Source organism: Muscardinus avellanarius (genome assembly GCF_963383645.1).
Source record: "Muscardinus avellanarius genome assembly, chromosome: X".
NCBI lineage: Eukaryota > Metazoa > Chordata > Mammalia > Rodentia > Gliridae > Muscardinus > Muscardinus avellanarius.
Window position 1 is genome coordinate 13,525,926 of NC_137792.1, and position 21,578 is coordinate 13,547,503.

Genomic DNA, 21,578 nt, shown 5'->3' on the forward strand with positions numbered 1-21,578 from the left:
GATAATTTTTTAGTCCTCTCTCTCCCTCTCTCGCCTGTGAGTGATTTTATCCTACACCCACTGAAATCAACATGAGGATGATAAAAAAAAAAAAAAACTCATTCAGAGAAAATAGTTTTCTAAAGACTGGTGAGCTGAATGCAAACTTATTCTGCATCTCACACCTCACCTGACTCTGCAACAGAAGCTGCATCATGACCTGCAGAGAAGCCGGGCGTGGTGGCGCACGCCTGGAATCCCAGCATTCGGGAGACTGAGACGGGAGGATCACGGTTCGCCGACAACCTCAGCTACTACTTAGTGAGGCCCTCTGCAACTCAGTGAGACCCGGTTTCAAAATAAAGAATAAAACATAGAGCAGGGGGTATAGCTCAGAGGTCGAATGCCCCTGGGTTCCATCCCTAGACCCGAAAAAAAAAAGGAAAAAAAAAAAACTTGCAGAGACTACACTGCCACAGAGGGAGGACGGGCAGTTGACCAAAGACAGAAACACTGTGTTAACTTCATTACTCAAAATCACCACTGGAGCTCCCCAGCGATGAGCCAGGCTCATCTAAAAGTCTCCAGAAACTTCTAACAGGGCATGTAGGAACCTGACTCATTCAACAAATGTTTGTTGGCTGTTATAACCAGAATAGGCTGTAGTTAACATGTAGAGAGGACATTGATATTTGCCTGGAGACCCTGTGAAGGGTTTGTAAACAAAGGAGTGGGTGTTTTGTGTTGGGAGAGGGGCCTAGTAACTAAATACAGGGGAGCTCAATCACCGAGCTACACCCTTGGCCCTATTTTATATTTTGTTTTGAAACAGGATCTTGCTAATTTACTGCCACTGGCCTTGAACCCGTGATCCTCCTGCTCAGCTTCCCAAATATTGCAATGACAAGCATATCCACCAAGCCTGGCTCCCTACACTGTGGCTCTAAGGCATTGAAAAAGGACAGGGTATTTGTCACTATTATCGAGTTTTGCTGGTTAGCCCCAGACCCATCTACCTGAGGCCATTGAGATCTTAGCATTGAAAGGAAGGCTATGTGGCCCAGGTGGTTTTGTTTTGTTTCAATGCAAAATTGCCACTCATCAGCTCTAATAAGTGATCACTTTCCGTTTTCCACTTCAACTTGGGCTTTTGGTGGAAAGAGTCCATACATCAATGTGAATAGATCGATACAGTTCATAATTTATGAACATGTAGAGGGAGAGAGAGATCGATGCTATAGAACCACCCAACTGATGCCCGCCTCTCATCCTCCCTTCCTCTTGCTGCCTAGGTCTAGTCACTTGAAAATGTATTAACACCTCCACCAGAGAGGCTCAGCAGGGAGGGAGGGAGGTGAAATCGCATCCTACATTAGCCTTTCTAGCTAAAGACTAACAGTTAAACTGCAGAAAGGTTCCCGTGGCTCATCCCTGCATCCCAATGACCCAAGTTACTCCCATCAACTCTGAGCAAATTTAAATTAGAGCTGATGAGGCATATATACAAATACACATACCTAAGGGCCCCACTCCAGAACAGGCTGCAGACAGGAGTCAGGCTAAGGAAGGGGGGTAGGTAGAAAAGGAGTCCCTAGAAGAAGGAAGGAATACAGAGCAGGATGTAGAGAAGTCCTTTTTTTTTTTCTTTAGGTTTTTGTTGTTTTTTTTTTGTTTTGTTTTTCATTTTGGGGGTTTATTTGTGCTATGGATTGAACCCAGGGCATTCTATCTCTGAGCTACAACCCCCAACCCTTTTTATTTCTTTATTTTTTATTTTTTATTTTTTTGGAAATAGGGTCTCACTAGGTTGTTGAGAGCTTTGCTGCATTGCTGAGGCTAGCCTCAAACCTGTGATTCTCCTGTCTCAGCCTCCCAAGTACTGAGATTACAAACATGCACCACTACACCAGGCTTCCCAAATCTTTAATAAGCCAAATACAAGTGCTTTTGCAGATAGATTTGACTTACAGCAAAATCTCAAGTAATATTAATCAGTGATTATTCATAATATTAGGTTCCTAGCAAGAATAATTGACTATCACACAAGCCAACAATCCCTCCTGATTGCTATTTTAACTTTCCCTCCCTGGGCCTGTTGTGAAGGCAACAATGAGCAAATATCAGAGAAGGAGAAGCCCAGAAAGAAGGAAAAGCTAAGGGTGGACCACAGACTCTCACAAAAAGATAAGAGTGCACACACCGCCATCAATAACCGAACTTGACATGCTTTCATTTAGAAAGTCTTGGGGAAGGCTCCAAACCTGGCCTCGGAGGCCTCTGTAGCAACCTTGCCTCATGGAAGGCTCCGATGCCAGCCGCTGGCCCCAGCACCGGCCTAACCCCTCAGCAGGCTCCGATCCCGGCCTCGGAGGCCCCAGCACCGGCCTTACTTCACGGCAGGCTCCAAACCTGGTGCCAAGGCCAGTGAGGCCAGGATTGGAGCCTGCTGTGAGGCAAGGCCGCTACTGAGGCCGCTGAGGCCGGGATTAGAGCCTGCCTTGAGGCTAGGCCAGTGCTGGGGCCACTGAGGCCGGGATCCGAGCCAGCTGAGGGGTTAGGCCGGTGTGGGGGCCAGCGAGACCAGAATCGAGGCCTCCCATGAGGCAAGGCCACTGCTTGAGCCCAGCGAGGTCTGGATCAGTCCACCGGGTAGCCAGGCCACTACTGGGGCCGTCAAGAGTGGGATCGGTACTTGCCACGCGGCATGCACAGAGAAATATCACAGAAAATAAAAATCAGATGTTTCCCCTAACCAGCAATAACTAGGAGGAAAGGGCCAACAGGAAGAGGTCGAGCTATAGGAAGGGCCCTATAGTGAAGCAATTAAGGTGACCAATCAGAGGGTATGGAATAGGGAGGATGGAGCCTCTTTAAAACGCAGGAGGTACATAAACAAATGTGTCAAAGTTAATCACCCAACAAGCATGGGATCGAGGGAGGGAGAGGGAATGGGATGGGGGCTGGATGAGGGCTAATTGGATGATGTGTGCTTGTATATCCTCTCAAGTCTTATATTCCAATGTGATATATGATTACAATGCACCAATAAAAATAAATTTAAAAAATAAGGTAAAATAAAGAAAGTCTTGGGGAAAATGTGTTAAGTGATTGGAGGAAGCTGGAACCATCCTTTGCCCTGGATATTACTCTCCAGAACTCCTGCTTTGTATTATACAAGTAAATGTGAAAAGTGTAGGCTCCTGCTCTTTGAGTGCATGTGCCCTTGGAACTCAGGTCCACCTGTGGTCACATTACTTAAGATGCATGCAGTTAGAACACCTTCCTGTAGTATTATGTTTTACCTTCTGCTCTCCAGTAACTAACCACACACTCTCAGACCAAGAGTTCAGAGCTAGATTCAGTATTTACTCTCACAATCCACTTTCAAAAACAGATACATCATGCTGGGCATGGCGGTACATGCCCATAATCCCAGTACTTGGGAGGCTGAGACAAGAGGGTGGAAGGTTTGAGGCTAGCTTCAGCAACTGAGTGAGACCATGTTTGAGGTGGCCCAGAATCTCCCTTGGATGTGTTTTTCTTACTTTCCTAAAGCAATCACTGTCTAGAGAAACCAATTGACATTGGCCCCAAGAGGAATAAGGTGCAGCTTCCTCCTTCAAGGAATTTATAATCTAGTAAAAAAAATTAAAACCTAGACAAAGAAAAACCCACAGAAGAATAGAAGTGCATTAATGGAATGAAATTCAAGCACAAGCATCCCAAAATAGTTAGCTCAGTCGCTCCCTACAGCTTTCCCAACACTCACTCAGATCGCCGCGTGTGCATCTGTGGGAACAAGTGGAAAAGACCTTCCGTGCGTGCCTTGGGTTCCCGCCTGAGTGAAATCAGTTTTCACTTTTTCATTTCTTTCCATCTTGATTTCCTTATATTTGCTTATTATTTATTTACTTATGGTACTGGGAATTGAACCCAGGGACATTCTGCCTACAAGCCACATCCCCAGCCTTTTTGATTGTTTGTTTTGTTTTGTTTTGAAACATGGTCTCTCTAGGTCGCTCCCAAGTAGTGGGATTACAGATGTGCGCCATCTTAGCCAGCTTCTCCTTGCTTTTAAGACGAACTGTTAATAATGCTTCTCTTACCACCATTAATATGGTTACTCTGAGGAGTAACTGGGACCCTCTCTCTCTTTCCCTCTCCTGTGTATATGTGCGTGCGTGTGCGTGTGTGTGTGTGTGTGTGTGTGTGTGTGTGTGGAGAGATGTCTATGTATATATACATATATACATATATAATCATTTATAAAATTTCTTTATGCACACATATATATGTGTATAGATACATACATATATGTATATGTATATACAGTGTAAAAGTCCTATTTGTACACATATATACACAATGTAAAGTTCTATTCAAGTTAAAAAATTTTTGTTTCTGAAATATCTATTAATGATTTTCACTTACCTGCCTTCTAAAAGCTAGTGACTGATAAGTGCTAACAATTCCCTGAGTATCAAAGAGGAACATTTTAAAAAGAGTGTTATTCAAAGGGCTATTATAAAAGCAATATTGAAAGGTTACCATCTTCTCAGTAGCAGCATTCGGAAAACAACACATGGGTGGGGGACGATCCTATCTACAAAGCCAACAATAACCATAACCTACCTAGGAATAATTTTATAAAAGGTAAGTGACTTCAGATATCAAACAACAACACTTGATTAAACACATTGACACGCCATGTCGCTGGATGACTAAAATTCAGGAGGGGGAGATGTCTTAATTTGCAAGAATTCACCTATTGGAAATTTGGGAGGAGGGGGAGGAAAGTTTTTTTTGAAGATTTAAAGAAGTTTATTAGAAGGATAGAAATACAGAAAATAGAAATACAGCCCCATGCCGGGCGGCGCACGCTTGTAATCCCCGCGCTTGGAAGGCGGAGACAGGAGGATTGCGCTGGTTTGGAGCCAGCCTCGCTGGCTTAAGAGACTCTGTTTCCACATAAAAATGTTAAAAAATAGGTCTGGGAGTGTAGCCCGTGGGAGTGTATACCGGAGGTAGAAGGGCTTCCAGGAACCCCAGTACCACCAAAAAAAGAAAAGAAAAGAAATACAGCCCCATGCCAAAATGGCATGGGAGGTGGTGACTCAAAATGAATACACCCGGGGGGAAAGGTTTTCACTTGCACACTTGTATATAATGGTGGTTCACATGACAGCATGACAATACAGAATATCTGAACAAACAAGATGAAAGTCTCAATTCTTACTGAGTTGGCTTAAAATTATAATAAAATTCAAATCAAAATCCCAATGAGATTTTTCAGCTTGAGGACATGACTTCACAATAAACAAGTGAGTAGTGAGTTTAGATAAAATATGTTCTATTCTATTCTATGTACTTGGGATTGAACACAGGTGCATTCTACCTCCAAGCTACACCCCCAGCCCTAGTTTTTCTTCTTTATTTGGAAACAGGGTTTCACTAAGTTGTGGAGGGCCTCACGAAGTTGCTGAGGTTGCCAGTGAACCTGTGATCCTCCTGTCTTAACCTCCCAAGTACTAGGGTTACAGGCATGTGCCACCACAACCAGCTTAGACAAAACACTTTTGAAAATGAAGAGTGATAATAGGAATGACAAATGCTTGCTATATTACATTTTAAAAGTCATGTAGTTAAATATATTGATACAAGAATGACAAGACAAATTGTTATTGGATTGAAAGTCCAGAAGAAAAGATTCAAATATATATTATAACATTATGTGATGAATGACATATCACAGATTCACTGGGGGAGGGCTGAATTATTCAATCAGCAATCCTGGAAATGCAGCTATTTCATATAAAAATCAATTTGTACACTAACCTCATATTATACATCCAAATTCCATATCGATGAAAAATTTGAGGTGGCAAAGGAAGCCAGCCAAAAATGAAAAAAAAATAGCTGAAAATGTATTCAGAGAAATCACAAAACATCAATACACTAATCTACATAAAAGTGTACTATGTCTGTACAGAAAATCAATCAAACAAAAAGGAAAAGTGATCAAACTGGGAACAAACTCTCAATGACAAAGGAGTAATACACTATTCAGAAAGAAAAATATAAAGATCTTAATATAAAGAGCAAAGATTAAGCCAGGCACAGTGATGCAGGTCAGTAAGCTCAGTACTTGGGCGGCTGAGACAGAAGGATCACAGGTTCCAGGCCGGCCTCAGCAACTTAGCGAGACTCTGTTTCAAAATAAAACATAGCCAGGGATGGTGGTGTACCTATGTAATCCCAGTACTTGGGAGATGGAGACAGGAGGATTACAGGTTCAAGGCCAGCTTAGCAAGACCCTGTTGCAAAATAAAAAACAAATAAATAGTGTTGGGAGTAGAGCTCAGAGGTAGAAGGTCCCGGAATTCAATCTCCAGTACCACACACACAAAAAAATCACTAACACTTTCAAACATTGTATTAATCAGAGAAATGCAAGCTTAAAGCATCTAGAAGCCTCTCTCCACTTGTGGTGTCACTGTAGAACAGTGCAAGCATTCAGGAAATCAATTTGATAATAATGAATCAAAGTCCCAGAAAAAAAATGTATCCATACTAAGAATCTTTCCTAAAGAAATCATCAGCGCTAAAGATCAAGATTTATGAGTAAAAATACCCACCGTGGGGGTACCAAGGATGGCAAGAAAACCTGAGACATAAATGGATCCTTTCCTAAGCACAGAATTTAGAAAATAAAAGGTTTGGCTTTTGATTTACCGGCAATCTCATTTTTTTTCCTCAAGAAATGAACAATGGGAGGCCACAGTCAGCTCTCTATCCTTCTCAAATCGATTATCTAATATTTAGGTCATCCCTAGCAAAACAATGTCATTTTGATCCCTCAGTCTCTCTATCTCCTAGGCAACTGATTGAATAAAGAAAAATATAAAGCTTCACTGAGAAATATATAATTTTAAAGATTCGAATAAGAGAATGGCCTGTCTTGTCCCTCAGCTGAGGGGGGCAGGGAGACAGTAGGAAATATAAAAAAGAAAGAGGCAGCCAGCCAGCCAGGCGCTGCAGTTGAACTCCCATTAATGTGGCATTCTTTTTTTTTATAAACAGCATTATTGAGATGTAATTTACATAACAGAAAATTCACCCATTTGCAGTGTATAATTAAATGATTTTAATATATTCACAGAACTGTATGACCATCACAACAATCTAATTTGGGAACACATCCGTCATCCCAAAATGAAACCACAGGCCCATTAGAAGTCACCGCTCCCTTCCCACCCTATCTCTAGGCAAGAGCTAAGCAATTTTCTGTATCTAGGGATCTATTTATTGTGGCCATTCCATAGAAACAAGAGCACATAATATGGGGCCTTTTGTGTCTGACCTCCAGCACTTAGCATTATGTTTGCAAGGACCATTCATCTTGTAATACATACCAGTACTTCATTCTTTTGATGGCTTAGTAATATTCTACCACATGAACAGATCCCCTTTTTCAACTATTCATCAGTTACTAAACACTTGAATTTCTTCCATTTGGGGACTATTATGAACAATGCAGTTATGAGCATTCAAGTACAATTTATGTGTGGACACAAATGTTGTCATTTCTCTCAGGTGTGGAGTTCTGGGTCACATGGTAACTATTTAACAGTCCAAAGAACTGCCATACTATTTTTCTAACATGGCTGCACATTTTACATTCCCACCAGCTGTGTTCTTTATAATATGATCCTTTCTATTTCTCTTAAGATCAGCAGTCATGTCCCTGCTTTAATTCTTCACGTGGTAATTTAAATTTTCTCTTTTTTTTCTTGATCAATAGAGCTAAAGTTTATTGATTTTTCTTGATGATTTTGGGGTTTTTTGTGTGTATGTGGTACTGGGGATTAAGCCCAGGGGCATTCTAACTCAGAACTATACCCCTAGCATTTTTTATTTTTATTTTGAAACAGGGTCTCTTTATTTTACTGCCTGCTGGTCTAGAACCTGTGATCCTCCTGGAATTACAGGCATGCACCACCAAATCTGATTTATTGATAATTTTATTTTTTTATTTTTTTTTGTGTTGATCATTTTAATGAGCCAAATTTAGACTCACTAAATTTTTCTGTACTGTTTTTCTATTCTTTATTTCATTTATTTCCACCGTAATCTTATTTCCTTTTTTTTTTTTTTTTTTTTTGCTTGATTTTAGTTCAGTTTGCTTTGCTTTTCTAGTTTCTTAAGGTAGAATGTTAGGCTAATGATTTGAGATCTGTCCTCTTTTGAATATAGGTTTTTGTTTGTTTTGTTTTATAGATTTGTTTTTGTTTTGGGAACTGGGGATTGAACCCAGGAGCATTATACCTCCAAGCTACACCCCTAGCTTTTTAAGTTTTGTTTTTTGCAACCTCAGTCCTTTTTAATTTTGTTTTATGCTGAGTTGCTGAGGTTGGTCTTAAATCTGTGATCTTCCTATCTCAGCCTCCTAAGTATGGCTTTCTTTTTGAATATAGGTATCTGCAGCTGTAAATTTCACTTGAAGTCCTGTGTTAGCTGCATGTGGCACTTTTTTGTGTGTTGTGTTTTCATTTGCACTCATTTCAAAATATTTTCTCATTTCCCTTGTGGATTCTTTGACTCACTGGTTATTTAGAAATATGTTGCTTAATTTCCATATATTTGTGAATTTCTCCAATTTCCTTCTGTTGTTGATTTCCAATTGAATTCCACTATGGTCAGACAACATACTTTGCATGACTTTAATCCTTTCAAATTTATTGAGATTTTTTTCACAGCCTAGCATCTGGCCCATCCCGCAGAATGTTTTATGTGCATCTGATCACTAGTTGCTTCACAGAAACCACACTTTGTTATTATTTTTCCATAAATCTCTAAATTCTTCCCAACACTCTGGGGTCCTACTAGTAGTCTACCACTTCTGTGTGTGTGTGGTATGAAGGACTTAACCCAGGGGCATTCTACCTCCGTCCTGTACTCTCAGCACTATTTTATTTTATTTTTTTAAAACTGGATCTTTAAGAAAGAAAGCAAAAAGAAATATTGAAATGTTATCTTTAAGTCATCAAAAGTTTGGTACCAGACAAATGAAACTGTTATGTGAGATTATCAATGTTAATATTGTATAAATTGCTATAATACTAGATGTCAACCAGTAAGCCAAGCGTGGGAAGGAGGGATGGGGAGGGAATGGGGTGGGGATCGTGGTAGGGGCTAACTGGGCGAGATGTGCATGTATGTCTACAAAAGTATTTTCTTTATACCACTATGATGTATGAATACATTGCACCAATAAAAAATAAATTAAAATAAATAAATAAATAAATAAAATAAAACTGGATCTTGCCAAGTTACCATACTCTGGCCTTGATCCTGTGATCCTCCTCTCAGCTTCCCAAGTACTGGGATTACAGGCATGTGCCTCTGTGCCTGGCCAGTTTACCACTGTGTGTGTGTGTGTGTGTGTGTGTGTGTGTGTGTGTGTGTGTGTGTGTGACTAGAGACTGAATTCAGGGGAATTCTACCTCTGAACTACATCCCCAGCACTATTCTATTTTTTATTTGGTAACAGTGTCTTGCTAAATCACTGAGGGCCCCACTAAATTGCCGAGGCTGGCTGTGAACCTGTGATCCTCCTGTCTTACTCATCCTTCCAAGTAGTAGGATTACAGGTGCGCACCACCACACCTGGTCAGGTTACCGTGTGTGTGTGTGTGTGTGTGTGTGTGTGTGTGTGTGTGTGTGTATGTATGTTGGGGATTGAAACCCAGGACATTCTACCTCCAAGCTATACCGTCAGCCCTATATTTTCTTATTCTTTATTTTAAAACAGAGTCTAAGTTGCAAAGGGCCTCACTAAGTAGCTGAAGCTGGCTGTGAACCTGTGATCCTCCTGTATCAGCCACCCAAGTACTGGGATTATAAGCATGTGCCACCACGCCTGGTTTACCACTTTTAATAAGCACTACTACTGTCTTTAGTGAATTATTCCTGACCCGTTCTTACTCCTTTACCTCCCAACCCTAAACCCATTCTCTTTTCTCATTTTTATCTCACAACTGCCCAGGGAATTAACAAGAGCAGTTGTCTCACTTGACAGATGGGAAGATTGGAAAACAGCACATGCAATTTGTCTCGAGTTCCACAAAAACTCTGGAGGCACGGCAGGCATAAAGTTTGCCCCCCATTTGTCCTTCAACAAGGCCCCACTGTCACTGAGTTTACTGACGTCTCCAGAGACACACGGAGCAAGCAGGCCATTCACCCTGCAAGCTCTTTCTCCTGTGGGCACAGGGAAGCTGCTGCTGCTGTCTCCCTGCCTGAAGGGAACAATGAGGAGGGCCCACCTGGCACTACAGCTGGGCCCTCTGTCGATGTGCCCACAGCACAGGGAAGTGGGCCATGAACCATCCTCATTGTGTGGCACCACAGAACCAAGGCTTCACAAATACCAAATGCCAAGATTCCAAAGACTGAGCTGGAGCCGCACTGGCATCAGGGGACCCGGCTGTGATGAAAGATTACTAGACAGAATAAAAAGAAAAAATGTCCCTTTTCCAGAGCTTCCTTTGATTGAATCCAGCTGTCGATCCCAAACGATGCGACAGACACAGGCAGCACTTATATCGCATCTACTTCTAATTAATTACCTCTCACCAATCAACCAGCTCCCTCTCCAGAAAAATCTCTTTGGGAAGGAGACTCCTATGTGGAGCCTGGTAAAGGTGAGTCCCCCAGAGCAGAAGAGTGTCTTTAGGGTGCCTCAAGTAGAATTTCTATGTCATTTGCCTGGTATGTCAGTAAGTAGGTCCTTATATCAGGGACCTTTAGCCACCTCCAGAGTTTCATGACTCCAGACCTCTAAAAAGGCAGGATGAGCCAGGCATGGTGGTGCACGCTTCTAAGCCCAGAATTTGGGAGGCTGAGACAGGAGGATCATGGTTTGCAGACAGCTTCAGCTACTACTTAGTGAGGATCTTTGCAACTCAGTGAGACCCTGTTTCAAAATAAAGAATGAAAAATATAGGGCTGGGGGTGTAGCTTGGAGGTAGAATGCCCCTGGGTCCCATTCCCGGTATGGCAAAATAAAAATAAAAAGGCAGGTGATGTGATTTTTTCTTGTGACCCCTCTCCATGTATATTAATTACCCAGATCACATTTATTACCTGAATTCAAAATGGCAGCCTCTTTCACTAGTGGACAATATACATATGGCTTTAATGGTATCAAAAAAGCTACAATTTCCTGTCTTTGAATTGAAGCACAGTAAGAAGGTAAAGGGGCCTGTCACCGTTATAAGAGCCATCCCTGGAATCACAGGTTCAATTCTGATCCGTGTCCCAGTTATGCCTTACTGGCCACTGAGTAAGGCCCCTCTGTACCCACTTTTCATGCCAGAGCCCAGCCCAGAGAGATACTCTAAGCCACAAGGACCCATGAAATGATCAGAGGAAAACCCCCTTTCAACTTCAAGAAACTTCAAAAGGACTGGTTTTCAAGTTCCAGATTCAGGGCAGGCCCTCCTAGCATCATCTAATGGGGTTCTGTGCCCTCAGTCTTTAAAAGCATTGCATTCACTTCTCTCACCTCTACGCATGCACTTTAACATTCCCCGGGCATTATATTAGAGATGCTTTGAGAGCTCTTGGCCTTGGATTTTAACGCCCAGCACAGCCCAAGGTGGAGTTCTCACAAGGGTTCAGCAGGATGATCAAAGATAAGCAGGTCTCCTTATCACAGGACGTCTGAGAGCCTGTGTGATGCTACCAAGTGCTTGCTGATCTCTAAGATAGTGCTGAATATAGAGCTGAAATATAACCAGAGAGGCAGTGTTCTCTCCCTCTTGGTCTATCTCTCTCCCCACCCCCCTTTGGTGGAAAATTTTGCAGGGCTGCAATAGCACACAATACACGTGGAAAAATGCTGGCCTGGGTTTTATCTGAGCATGTCACTCTTGTTGTGATCTCATCCCTAGTAGATAGGGATAGTACCTCCTCTTTTAACATTAAGGTTTTACTCAGGCCTAGCAAAACTAAGCGCAGCACATGACAGGGTGCAATGTGATCTGGCCCAGAGCTGTTCTCAGAGGCTGGAATGCTGTATAAAGCTTTGTACAGCTCTAGCATTCTGTATCATGTGAGCTGTCAACTCCTCTGCAACATCAGCAGTGGTCCCCAGTGACATAGACTCTCTGGCTTTTAAAACCCACCTGACAGTATATAATATAATGCCCATAGTACAATAAATTAGGGAGTCAGACTTACAAGTGTGTTATGCTCTAGGAAGAGCGTTTGAAACTCCAAATGCATTTTCCCACAGAAACAAAAATGTAAATGGTGATTACATTCCCAGATTCACCCACAGCGTAGTTAGAATAAGGCATGCCTGCAATTTTATCAACTAAGCTGAAAAATAATGAGGTCAAAGTAAAAGATTCTTGTTTATCAAAAATACTATATTCCAGCTGGCCATGGTGATGCACACTTGTAATCCCAGTACTGGGAGGCTGAGACAGGAAGATCATTGGCTCAAGGCCAGCCTCAGCAGCTTGGCAAAACACTCAGCAACTCAGTGATACCCTGTTTCAAAATAAAACAGGGCTGGGAGTGTAGCTCAGAGATAGAATGTCTCTTGATTGAACCCCCAGTAACACAAACACACACACACACACACACACACACACACACACACAAAGTTCTAACTCAGAATGAAACCACCATGTGACCCAGTTACATCACTCCTTGACATGTTTCCAAAAGAATTAAAGTGAGAGCATTAGAATAATATGGGCATATCCATCTTTATAACAGCACAATTCACAACAGCCAAATTATGGAACCAACCTAGGTAACCATTAACACATAAATGGATATTAAAACTTTGGTATATACACACAATGGAATTTTACTCAGCCATAAAGGAAAAAAGTATGCTACTTGCAGGAAAATGAATAAAACTACGGAGTCGTAGATTAAGTGAGATCAGACAGTCTCCAAAAGTCAAGGGTCATATGTTTCCCCTCATATGTGGGAGCTAGAGAGAAAACAGGAAACTTAAGAGACTTCAGATAAATGAGGAGAGAGAACAGCAGAATAGCGAAACGTAAGTGGGGGAGAGAGGTGGGAAGGGAGAGAGGCAGACTGAGGAGGGGAACCATTCAAAATGCCATGGCAATATACAAAGGCATCACTACCAATATCACGAACATGGATGGGGAACACGATGGGATTGAGAATGGAACACAACCAGGTGCTGTGTGCACATACGTTTGCATCGCTTTGGATCTTGCTATGATGTATAGTTACAGTGCATCAACCACAAATAGAAAAAGTAAAAATACTTGCGTTCAGTGACATACCAAGTGGGGGAGATCCAGGCCCAGACAGAAAGTGGCTGCCTTTAGCAATTTTACAATTAAGAAGCCAACAAAACCTGCTGGGTTTGTAGTTTCAACTGAAGTCAGTACTAGTAATAAAATGTTGCTCCTTGGAGGGAAAATGAACTCAAGAAGAAGTGGCAAAGTATTTAAGGGTACTTGAAAGTATTAAGGAGGAGGCTTTGGCTCACCTACATGGATTTTAATGTGATTATTTATTGTGTCCAAATTAATATTTCTACTTAAGTCGTGCCTACGGTAGTCTTTTATTGTTTATTTTTATTTTTTGGCACTAAGGATTGAACCCAGGGGTGTTTTACCTCCAAGCTACACCCAGCCCTTTTTATTTTTATATTGAAATAGAGTCTTGCTAAGTTGCTGAGGGTCTTGTTTAATTGCTGAGGTTGGCCTCAAACTTGAGACCCTCCTGTCTCGGCCTCCCAAGTACTGAGATTACAGGTATGCACCACCATGCCTGGCAGTCTCCTTTATTTTTTAATGCTTATCAACAAAAAATACTGGTCAGTAGTGCTATATGTATTTATAGAACAAGGATCAGGAGACAGATTTTGAGTCCAATGAACAGAAAGGGACTAAAGAGAATGGGTATGTAGAATGAGAAAACATGGGTCTGAGATGAAATCATGAATTGTAAACATCCACAAGGAACCAAAGGCAACCTAGAAGAACACTCCCTAGGAGAAAGAAAAGGTGCGTAGCAAGAAAAGTTTCCTAGGAAAGCCACCAGGTGGCGCCACCACCTCAAACCCAGTTCGTGGATCAGTCTATCCAGCTGAGATCCAGCAGGAGGGTGATGGGAGTCCACTTACCTAACTATTCCATAGGACACTCCTTATACTAGTGTTAATGCCTTGAGGCCAGGACATGGAGATTTAAAGGAGATAAATATAGTAGAAGAAAAATTCTCAAAACCAATTTTGTCAATGACTCACATATAAAAAAGTACAGAGACTGTGCAATAGAAACACCCCTCCACAGAGTTTCTTTCTACCCCTTCTACCACCCCCACCCCAGAGCTTGACAGGCAGTGCTATTCAGTAAGAAATAACCAAGGACAACACATACTCTCAAATCAATCACTCGGCCTAACATTGCCTCCCAGTAAAACTCCCCAGAAATGTGGCCAGGGATCAGTTAGTTCAAAAGGCCTGTTGAAAGACTTATTCTCAAACTTTTAAGAATGAAGGCCCACTGCAAGCAAAGATTACAGATGGATATATAGATGCATTCCCACAGGTATATGCATTATTGAGTAACTATCTTTTCTACTCATTGACTGCCAGGTGGCCAGCTTGATTCTCATTTCCCCTGGGCAGGCCAGCTCAGGTGGCATCCAACAGCCTCACCACCACAGCAAAGTCTTCTGTTCATCAGGCCACAAAATACGGGTCCCAAGCTAAGACCGACAGGTGATTTGGAAACTCAAAGAAAGCCTGACTCCAAACACTACATCTTAAGATACCTAGTTCACCAGGGGGAGATTTGTATTGGCTTCTCCAATAGAAAAATCTGAAAGCAATATTTCTCATGTCTACAAACAAATCCACAGATCTTGCCTGATACCCTAAACACAAAACCACCGGAGAGCCAAAGAGGCTGACATTTCCTTTATGAAGGACACATTTTTTTTATCCTTTGTTGGATCCATGGTCTATCAAAATCCACCCAAGTGCCACGGAGCCGTGACAAAAGTTCCATGCCAGTATGCGTGTGTTTGCACACATGTACACACACTTGTGACCTCATCCAGATTCTCAGGAACAAGTCCAATGGACACCTTAGGAGTATTGTTACAGGCATTCAAGTAAATGCTTAAACAATTAAATCTTGTAAAGCATATGCCCCCTCGGGACAGGGGACAAGGGGGAGAAGCGGACAAGGGAGAATGGTCACTTGGTCAGATCTGCTCAGGGATTGGAATGACTAGCTCTGATACTATGAGGAAAGGGCGGACACACAGGAAGTTAAATTCTTCTGACTGCTACAGGTAGCAGACTCAGATAGGGAGCCTTCATGTGTGGTAAATACGAGACCCACACTCGTGTGAAGGGCATATATGTGCCACTCATCCGTGTGCCAAATAAATTCAGAAGGACTTCGGTGCTAACTTTTAAAGCGACAGTGCGCCACCAGAGGCAGAGCAGCCACTGGCCCCTTGGTTAAGGAAGACGTTGCAATCAAATCTTTCAGAAGAACCAATCAAACCAGAAATTAGCCCATCCTCCCGGTAACGTTCTACACTCTGAGTCAGACCCACATAGGAGCTCCAAGAGCAGCCCTCCCCCATCTTAGCTTGACTCTTGTGTGAGACAGATAATCTCACCTGGTAGCATCAGGGCTAGACCTCCTACAAATAACATCTCTTAAAGTGTCAGATCTTTCGGCATTAGTCTCTGGAAGGGGCAGTAAAATGCAAACACATAACAAACCTTAAATAAAGATGGTAAGAAGCAGTTTATCTTTCAGAAGGCAGATGCCAAAGTAGCAGAGCGACTTAAAAAGATGATCATAAAATACACATTTTATCAGGAAAGCATAACAATTATAAGAGTAATAGCAAAGAATAGTAAATGTGCAAAATACAATAGAGACTTACCAAACACTGAATTCATGATAAACTGGAAATAGAAACAAGGACATATAAAGCCAACCAGAAACCCACCGAGTGGCTTCACATTTAGAATGACAGAAGTAAATCAGAGACATACCCCCACCTTGCCAGTAAAAAAGATAAAAGAAATGAGCAGCGCTTTCTCAACATTTCCCATGAAACCCAATACACCAGACCTGCTTGTAGGCAGGACTGGCTGTTGTATCTCTAGTCTATCTGCCCCAGAACATAGTTGGCATGCAGTAAATACATGCTATGGAACGTCCACTGGTATCCACATAAAGGTGGGGCAGGAACAATGTAATGTCCAAAATCACGGGCAGCAGGAAGGGGTCAGAGAGAGGAAGAGAAGAATCTTCCCCACATGGTCCGCTAGCCATGCAAAGGAGAGTCCTGATGTAGGACATGGTCTACACACAGTAGGGTATGGATCAGAGCCTGAATACTTAACCAATCACATGGGTAAAGTTCATCAGAGATCCTTTTAAGGATAAAACCAAATTATTTTTATTTGATATTTATTTGTTCGTTTATTTATTCATTTTATTTATTTATTTATTTATTTATTTATTTATTTATTTCTGTACAGAGGACATTCTACTTCTCCAGTAGGGTGTTCTACTTCCAAGCTACACCCCAGTCCTTTTTATTTTCTATTTTGAAACAAGGTCCTGCTAAATTGCTCTGAGTCTGGCTAAGTTGCCGCCTGTGGCTGCCCTCAAACCTGTGATCCTCCTGTCTCGGCCTCCAAAGCACTGGGATTATGGGCTTGTACCATAGTACCCGGGTTACTCAAGTAGAAAAGAGTCTATATCCAAATGTACAAACTCCACTGCTGGTTCTCAAAAACACATTTAGGGTATTTCCTTGTGGCTTTTACAACTTCCATCTTATCCCATTTTGTTTCTAAACTCATGATTTGAATGCTTTTTTAAAAATCCTCATATATTAATGTTTCAATTAAGGAGCGTCTGTCATTCTCCTAGATAGATTTAATGCTAGAAGAAACAAAAGTGTAAGTCATTGTCAGAAAAAAAACAGACGACTATTTTCTGTCTGGTTCATGAGAATGACCATTTGGCTCCAAGGCAACTTTTCATATTTTTTGGCTACAACATACTGGACTCTGGACTAACTTTAGGATATACAACCTCCATGCTGCAAGTTTACAGGGCAAATGACTTCCTATTCCTTGGGGAAGGCTCGTTTCAAACAGGAAGTCCTCCATTGTGGCCAGAGGTGGGTACAGCCCCATCCGGCCCTGAAGTTCCAACATCCTGAATGTACAGCTGGTGGCTGCCAAGCCAGCTGGCGACACCTGCTCTCCCTCTCAATTTCGCTCATATCTTCTTCTCGAATGAAAAGCCCATGGAATCATTCCAGGACCTCCCGAAATCAACTCTGTAGTCATTTGCAAAAGTTCCAACTCGAAACTGAAACTAATCAGTTTCCACAACTAATATTGCTGTGGTCCTGGCCTTTTATCCAGGCTTTGAATAGCTTCCTTGAAAGCTAGAGTATCTTCTGACCTTCTGCGGGTGCCTGGGGAAGATGAGCTCATCCTGGCCTGGGAGGTACTACAACTCACATCTATCTGCAGTCACTGCAAAGGGAGGCATGCTGGAGAGAGGGGGGGAGGACAGAGGAGAGAGGAGAAGAGAGGAGACAGAAACAGAGACAGACAGAGACAGAGACACAAGGGGAAATTTCTCCGGTTAAGTCGGTCTCGACCTCAGACCTCGGTAAAATGGTTCCATTTCAGAGACATAATAGAAATAGGCTTCAGTCTTTCTTTATTAAACCAGTTCCAAGGCTGTGCCAAATTCCAAGGCTAAGATAAAGAAAATAATCATCTCCTCCTTGATAATGTTGAAGGAGAAGATATTTGTGTTTAATTTTCTTAAATCCTCACAGGGCTCGAGGACAAATTACAAGGTGGCTTCATAGACTGTAACAAAGAGTCCACGTTCGGGAGTTGAGGCAGGCTGATCCACCCCAAGAACAACGTCCCTCTTTAATAACCCTGATGGACCAAAACACCCAAAAGATTTATAGGGACAAAGCTTGATAGAAACAAAGGGGAGGGGTGGGCTTCAGTCATTTAGCCCATCTAACTTTAAAAATTAGCTAGACGGAAGTGTTTACAAGTAACCAGAATCACCCCATGGATTTAGCCTCTGATCCTTGTTTTAAGGGGAAAAAAGTGTTTTTCATTGATTTGGGGGTGGGAAAAAATGTAGCTTTTGAACTCAGTACAATGAACTATTTATCTGGCCTGACAAGGCCAATCAATCTCCGCCACCCCCCAACCCCCGCTGTTTATCATAAGGAGTAGTAGAATACTGTTAGTCTTGATGGCTGGGGGAGGGCCTACAGCACTGTGGGTCCTGGTATACAATGTGTCCCTTCAGCTGGAAATTTATGTTTGGCCCAGGTGACCCAGGAGGTCAGTGTGAAGCCAGGGATAGAATGAAGATGGGTTGTTATGGGCTCCATGTTTACAGAAGGTCTCCATGTGTTCAGGTCTCACAGGCACGGGGAGAATTTAATAAAGAAAATACACACGAGTAAAAGGTGGGTTTTAGTGCCACTTCAGGCCTCGGGTAGAAGGATTAAAGGTGAGATGTAAAACCAGGCGCGGTAGCACACATCTGTAATCCCAGTACTTTGGGAGGATGAGACGGGAAGATTTCGGGTTTGAAGCCAGCCTCCGCAGCTGAGCGACACTCAGCCACTCAATGAAATCCTGCTTCAAAGTAAAAAATAGAAAGGGCTGAGGGTGTAGCCCAAAGGTAGAACACCCCTGGGTTCAATCCCCGGTACCACCAAAAACAACAACCAAAAAATTGAAATGGAAGTAGGATAAGCCATCTCTTTGAATTTCATTTTTCTGGTGAATGAAAAATTCAATAATGGGAACTCACAGGTCAGATTTTTAGTTGTAAAGAAACAATTATCTGAACATCTTCCATTTTTTCGTTGATTTCAAGTTCTAAGGTAATATTACTGAACTCATCCAGATAATTACCTTCATTCATCAGCTTAATTCATTCCTTCTTGTGTGAAATGAATTAATTCCCTGAAGTCTTATTGACTTTACAAAAGCAAGGCCGGCCGGCGAGCTCGGCTGCCGGGCACGCCGTGTGCAGCGGCTGGGCCCGCTCATCCGAGCTGAGTCGGAGGAAGGGGCTGTGTGGGAGCAGCCGGGCAGACTGGGCGATGCAGAAAGAAGAGCCGTTGACCTGTATACTCAGATCCAAAGAGCACAGGTCTCAGGGGTTGGGGAAAACATTTGCAAGAGGCACTGTGGAGAAAGGCTGTACTTTTATGGCAATGTACACTAAATTCTTCAAATGGGAAAATCCCCTGCTTTGGTAGGATGGGATTTTGAAAAAAGAAGAAAGAAAAGAAAGAAAGGCCTCTAGCTGCTAAGCAATGTGGGCCCTGAGCCAATATTTCATCTGAATAATTCAAAAAAGGAAATGTAACCCAGGGCAGCTGGAGGGGGCAGAGGAAGAGGCAGGAAGGAAGGGAGACACAAAGCTAATGTTGCGAGCCTATGATCAATGGGCAGTTTATTGGACAAATTCTTATGCTGTCGAAATTTTATGAAAGATGAGCTGTTCTTCTCCATGGTTATGTAAACTTGCCTTCTTTTTTCTGGTTAATAGAACCCTTTATGAATACATTTCCTGCTCCTGCTTTTCAATGGTTCTCTATTTCCCTTTAAGGGAGTAATAAGGCTGAAGGAAGCGGGCAGCTGAACGCGGACCCACCAAGGGCTTGTAATGCTCAGCGCGCACCCTGGCCAATCCAAAGTCCACAGTACAGAGGTGTTTCTACAATCTCCTGTCCTCTCTCACATCCTTTTGAGAAACAATTATCACCAGGGGAAGACGGGGGAGAAAACAAAATTCTAACAACCCGGTCCCTAAAATTTACCTTGATGTCTCACAGTAAAGAAAGAAAGATCCTTAAAGACTTCCAGGTAGGTGGAGATATTATGTCTCTCTTCTGGCTTATAGACCCATGGAAGCCAGGGCAGCTCAGCAGTTAGAGAGAGAAAGACCCTGATAGAGTTTGCCTTAAATTAAAAAGAGAACGTGAGCCAGATGCAGTGGTACATGCCTTTAACCCCAGCACTTGGGAGGCTGAGACAGGAGGACAGGAGGATCACAAGTTCCAGGCCAGCCTTAGCAACTTAGCAAGACCTTCTCCAATTAGCAATATCTTATTTCAAATTTTAAAAAAATTAGCTGGGCATGGTGGCACATGCCTGTAATCCCAGTACATGGGAGGCTGAGACGGGAGGATCACAGGTTTGAGGAACAGACTCAGCAAGCGGTGAGACTCTCATCAACCTAGTGAGGCCGTGTTTCCAAATAAAAATAACAATGGCTGGGGGTGTGTCTCAGACATAGAATGCCCCTAAGTTTAATCCCTGAGTTTAATACCAAAAATAAAAATAGAGAGCATAGTCAGACACACACAGCTCTGCCTGCATCATTCTATTCTCTAAATTCACCTTTCATACATAAAAATAGACGTGAAAGCGGAAGCAAAACCCAAGAAAAGAGTCATCACTTACACATGTTTCGGCTTTCTCATTGTCAAAAAACAATGATTAGTTCCCTTTATTATAACCACCACACAGTTACTAGTCATCTGTGTGTGTGTGTTATGTGGGGGTGTCCAAAATTTACACTAGAGAGAAAAAAGGCAAATTCCACTCAATTTTTAGCCATACAAAATTGGACCTCGTTCACCCAGAAGTTTCCAGTTTTTGTCTGAGTGAGGGGAGAGGGCTCCTTCTTCTTTACCGTACCTCGTTTATTGGTTCTTAAAATTGTTTCAGAGGATAGCAAAGAGTTTCCACTGGACACGTCGTGCATGGGCTTTTCTGGGGCTTTGTTGGCGAGAGCATCTTTCTTCATATCTTTCTTTATTTCCTGTGAAAGCAGAGCAAAAGAAAACAAGACTGGAGTTAGAAACTGTAGGCTGCCTCCTTAACTATCTTAAGCTTCTTATTTCTGGAACTGAATTATATTAGTGCCAAGTCAGCATAATGTATTTTTAAAACATATTTTTCTGTGTGTGGCACTGGGGATGGAACCCAGGGATGTTCTACCTCCGAGCTACCTCCCGATTCGATTTTATGCTTTATTTGGAAATGGGTTCTCGCTAAATTGCTGAGGCTCACCTTGAACCTATAAGCCTCCTGTCTCAGCTTCCCAAGTACTGGGATTACAGGCATGCACCAGCACACCTGGCCTAAAAACATTTTTTTTTTTGGTGGTACTGGGGTTCCTGGAAGCCCTTCTACCTCCGGGCTACACTCCCAGACCTAGTTTTTAACTTTTATGTGGAAACAGGGTCTCTTAAACCAGCGAGGCTGGCTCCGAACCAGCGCGATCCTCCTGTCTCTGCCTCCCAAGCGCGGGGATTACAAGCGTGCGCCACCACGCCCGGCTAAAAACATTATTTTTAAAAACATATATGTAAACAACATATATAAAAATATTTATATTTTATGAAATATATTTCCTATATTTTTGCAGTTTTTTCCATATATTTATCAGACAAGCATCTAGAATGAAATAATGTCCTGTATG

At 42.3% G+C, this 21,578-nt stretch overlaps 1 protein-coding gene across 6 annotated transcripts in view; it reads right to left on the reverse strand.

Annotated features, from left to right (window-relative positions):
* The window catches only part of SH3KBP1 (SH3 domain containing kinase binding protein 1), a gene marked incomplete at its 3' end in the record, with an annotated part of 239,082 nt that extends 218,167 nt beyond the window's left edge, over positions 1 to 20,915 (reverse strand). For all 6 annotated transcript variants that reach the window (XM_080719051.1, XM_080719048.1, XM_080719050.1 and 3 more), the window contains exon 1: positions 20,792 to 20,915. In XM_080719051.1, coding sequence (XP_080575177.1) covers positions 20,792 to 20,900 — 109 coding nt within the window. In that variant the 5' untranslated portion in view covers positions 20,901 to 20,915. The remainder of the gene's footprint in view (positions 1 to 20,791) is intronic.
* Between the last annotated feature and the right edge of the window lie 663 nt (positions 20,916 to 21,578).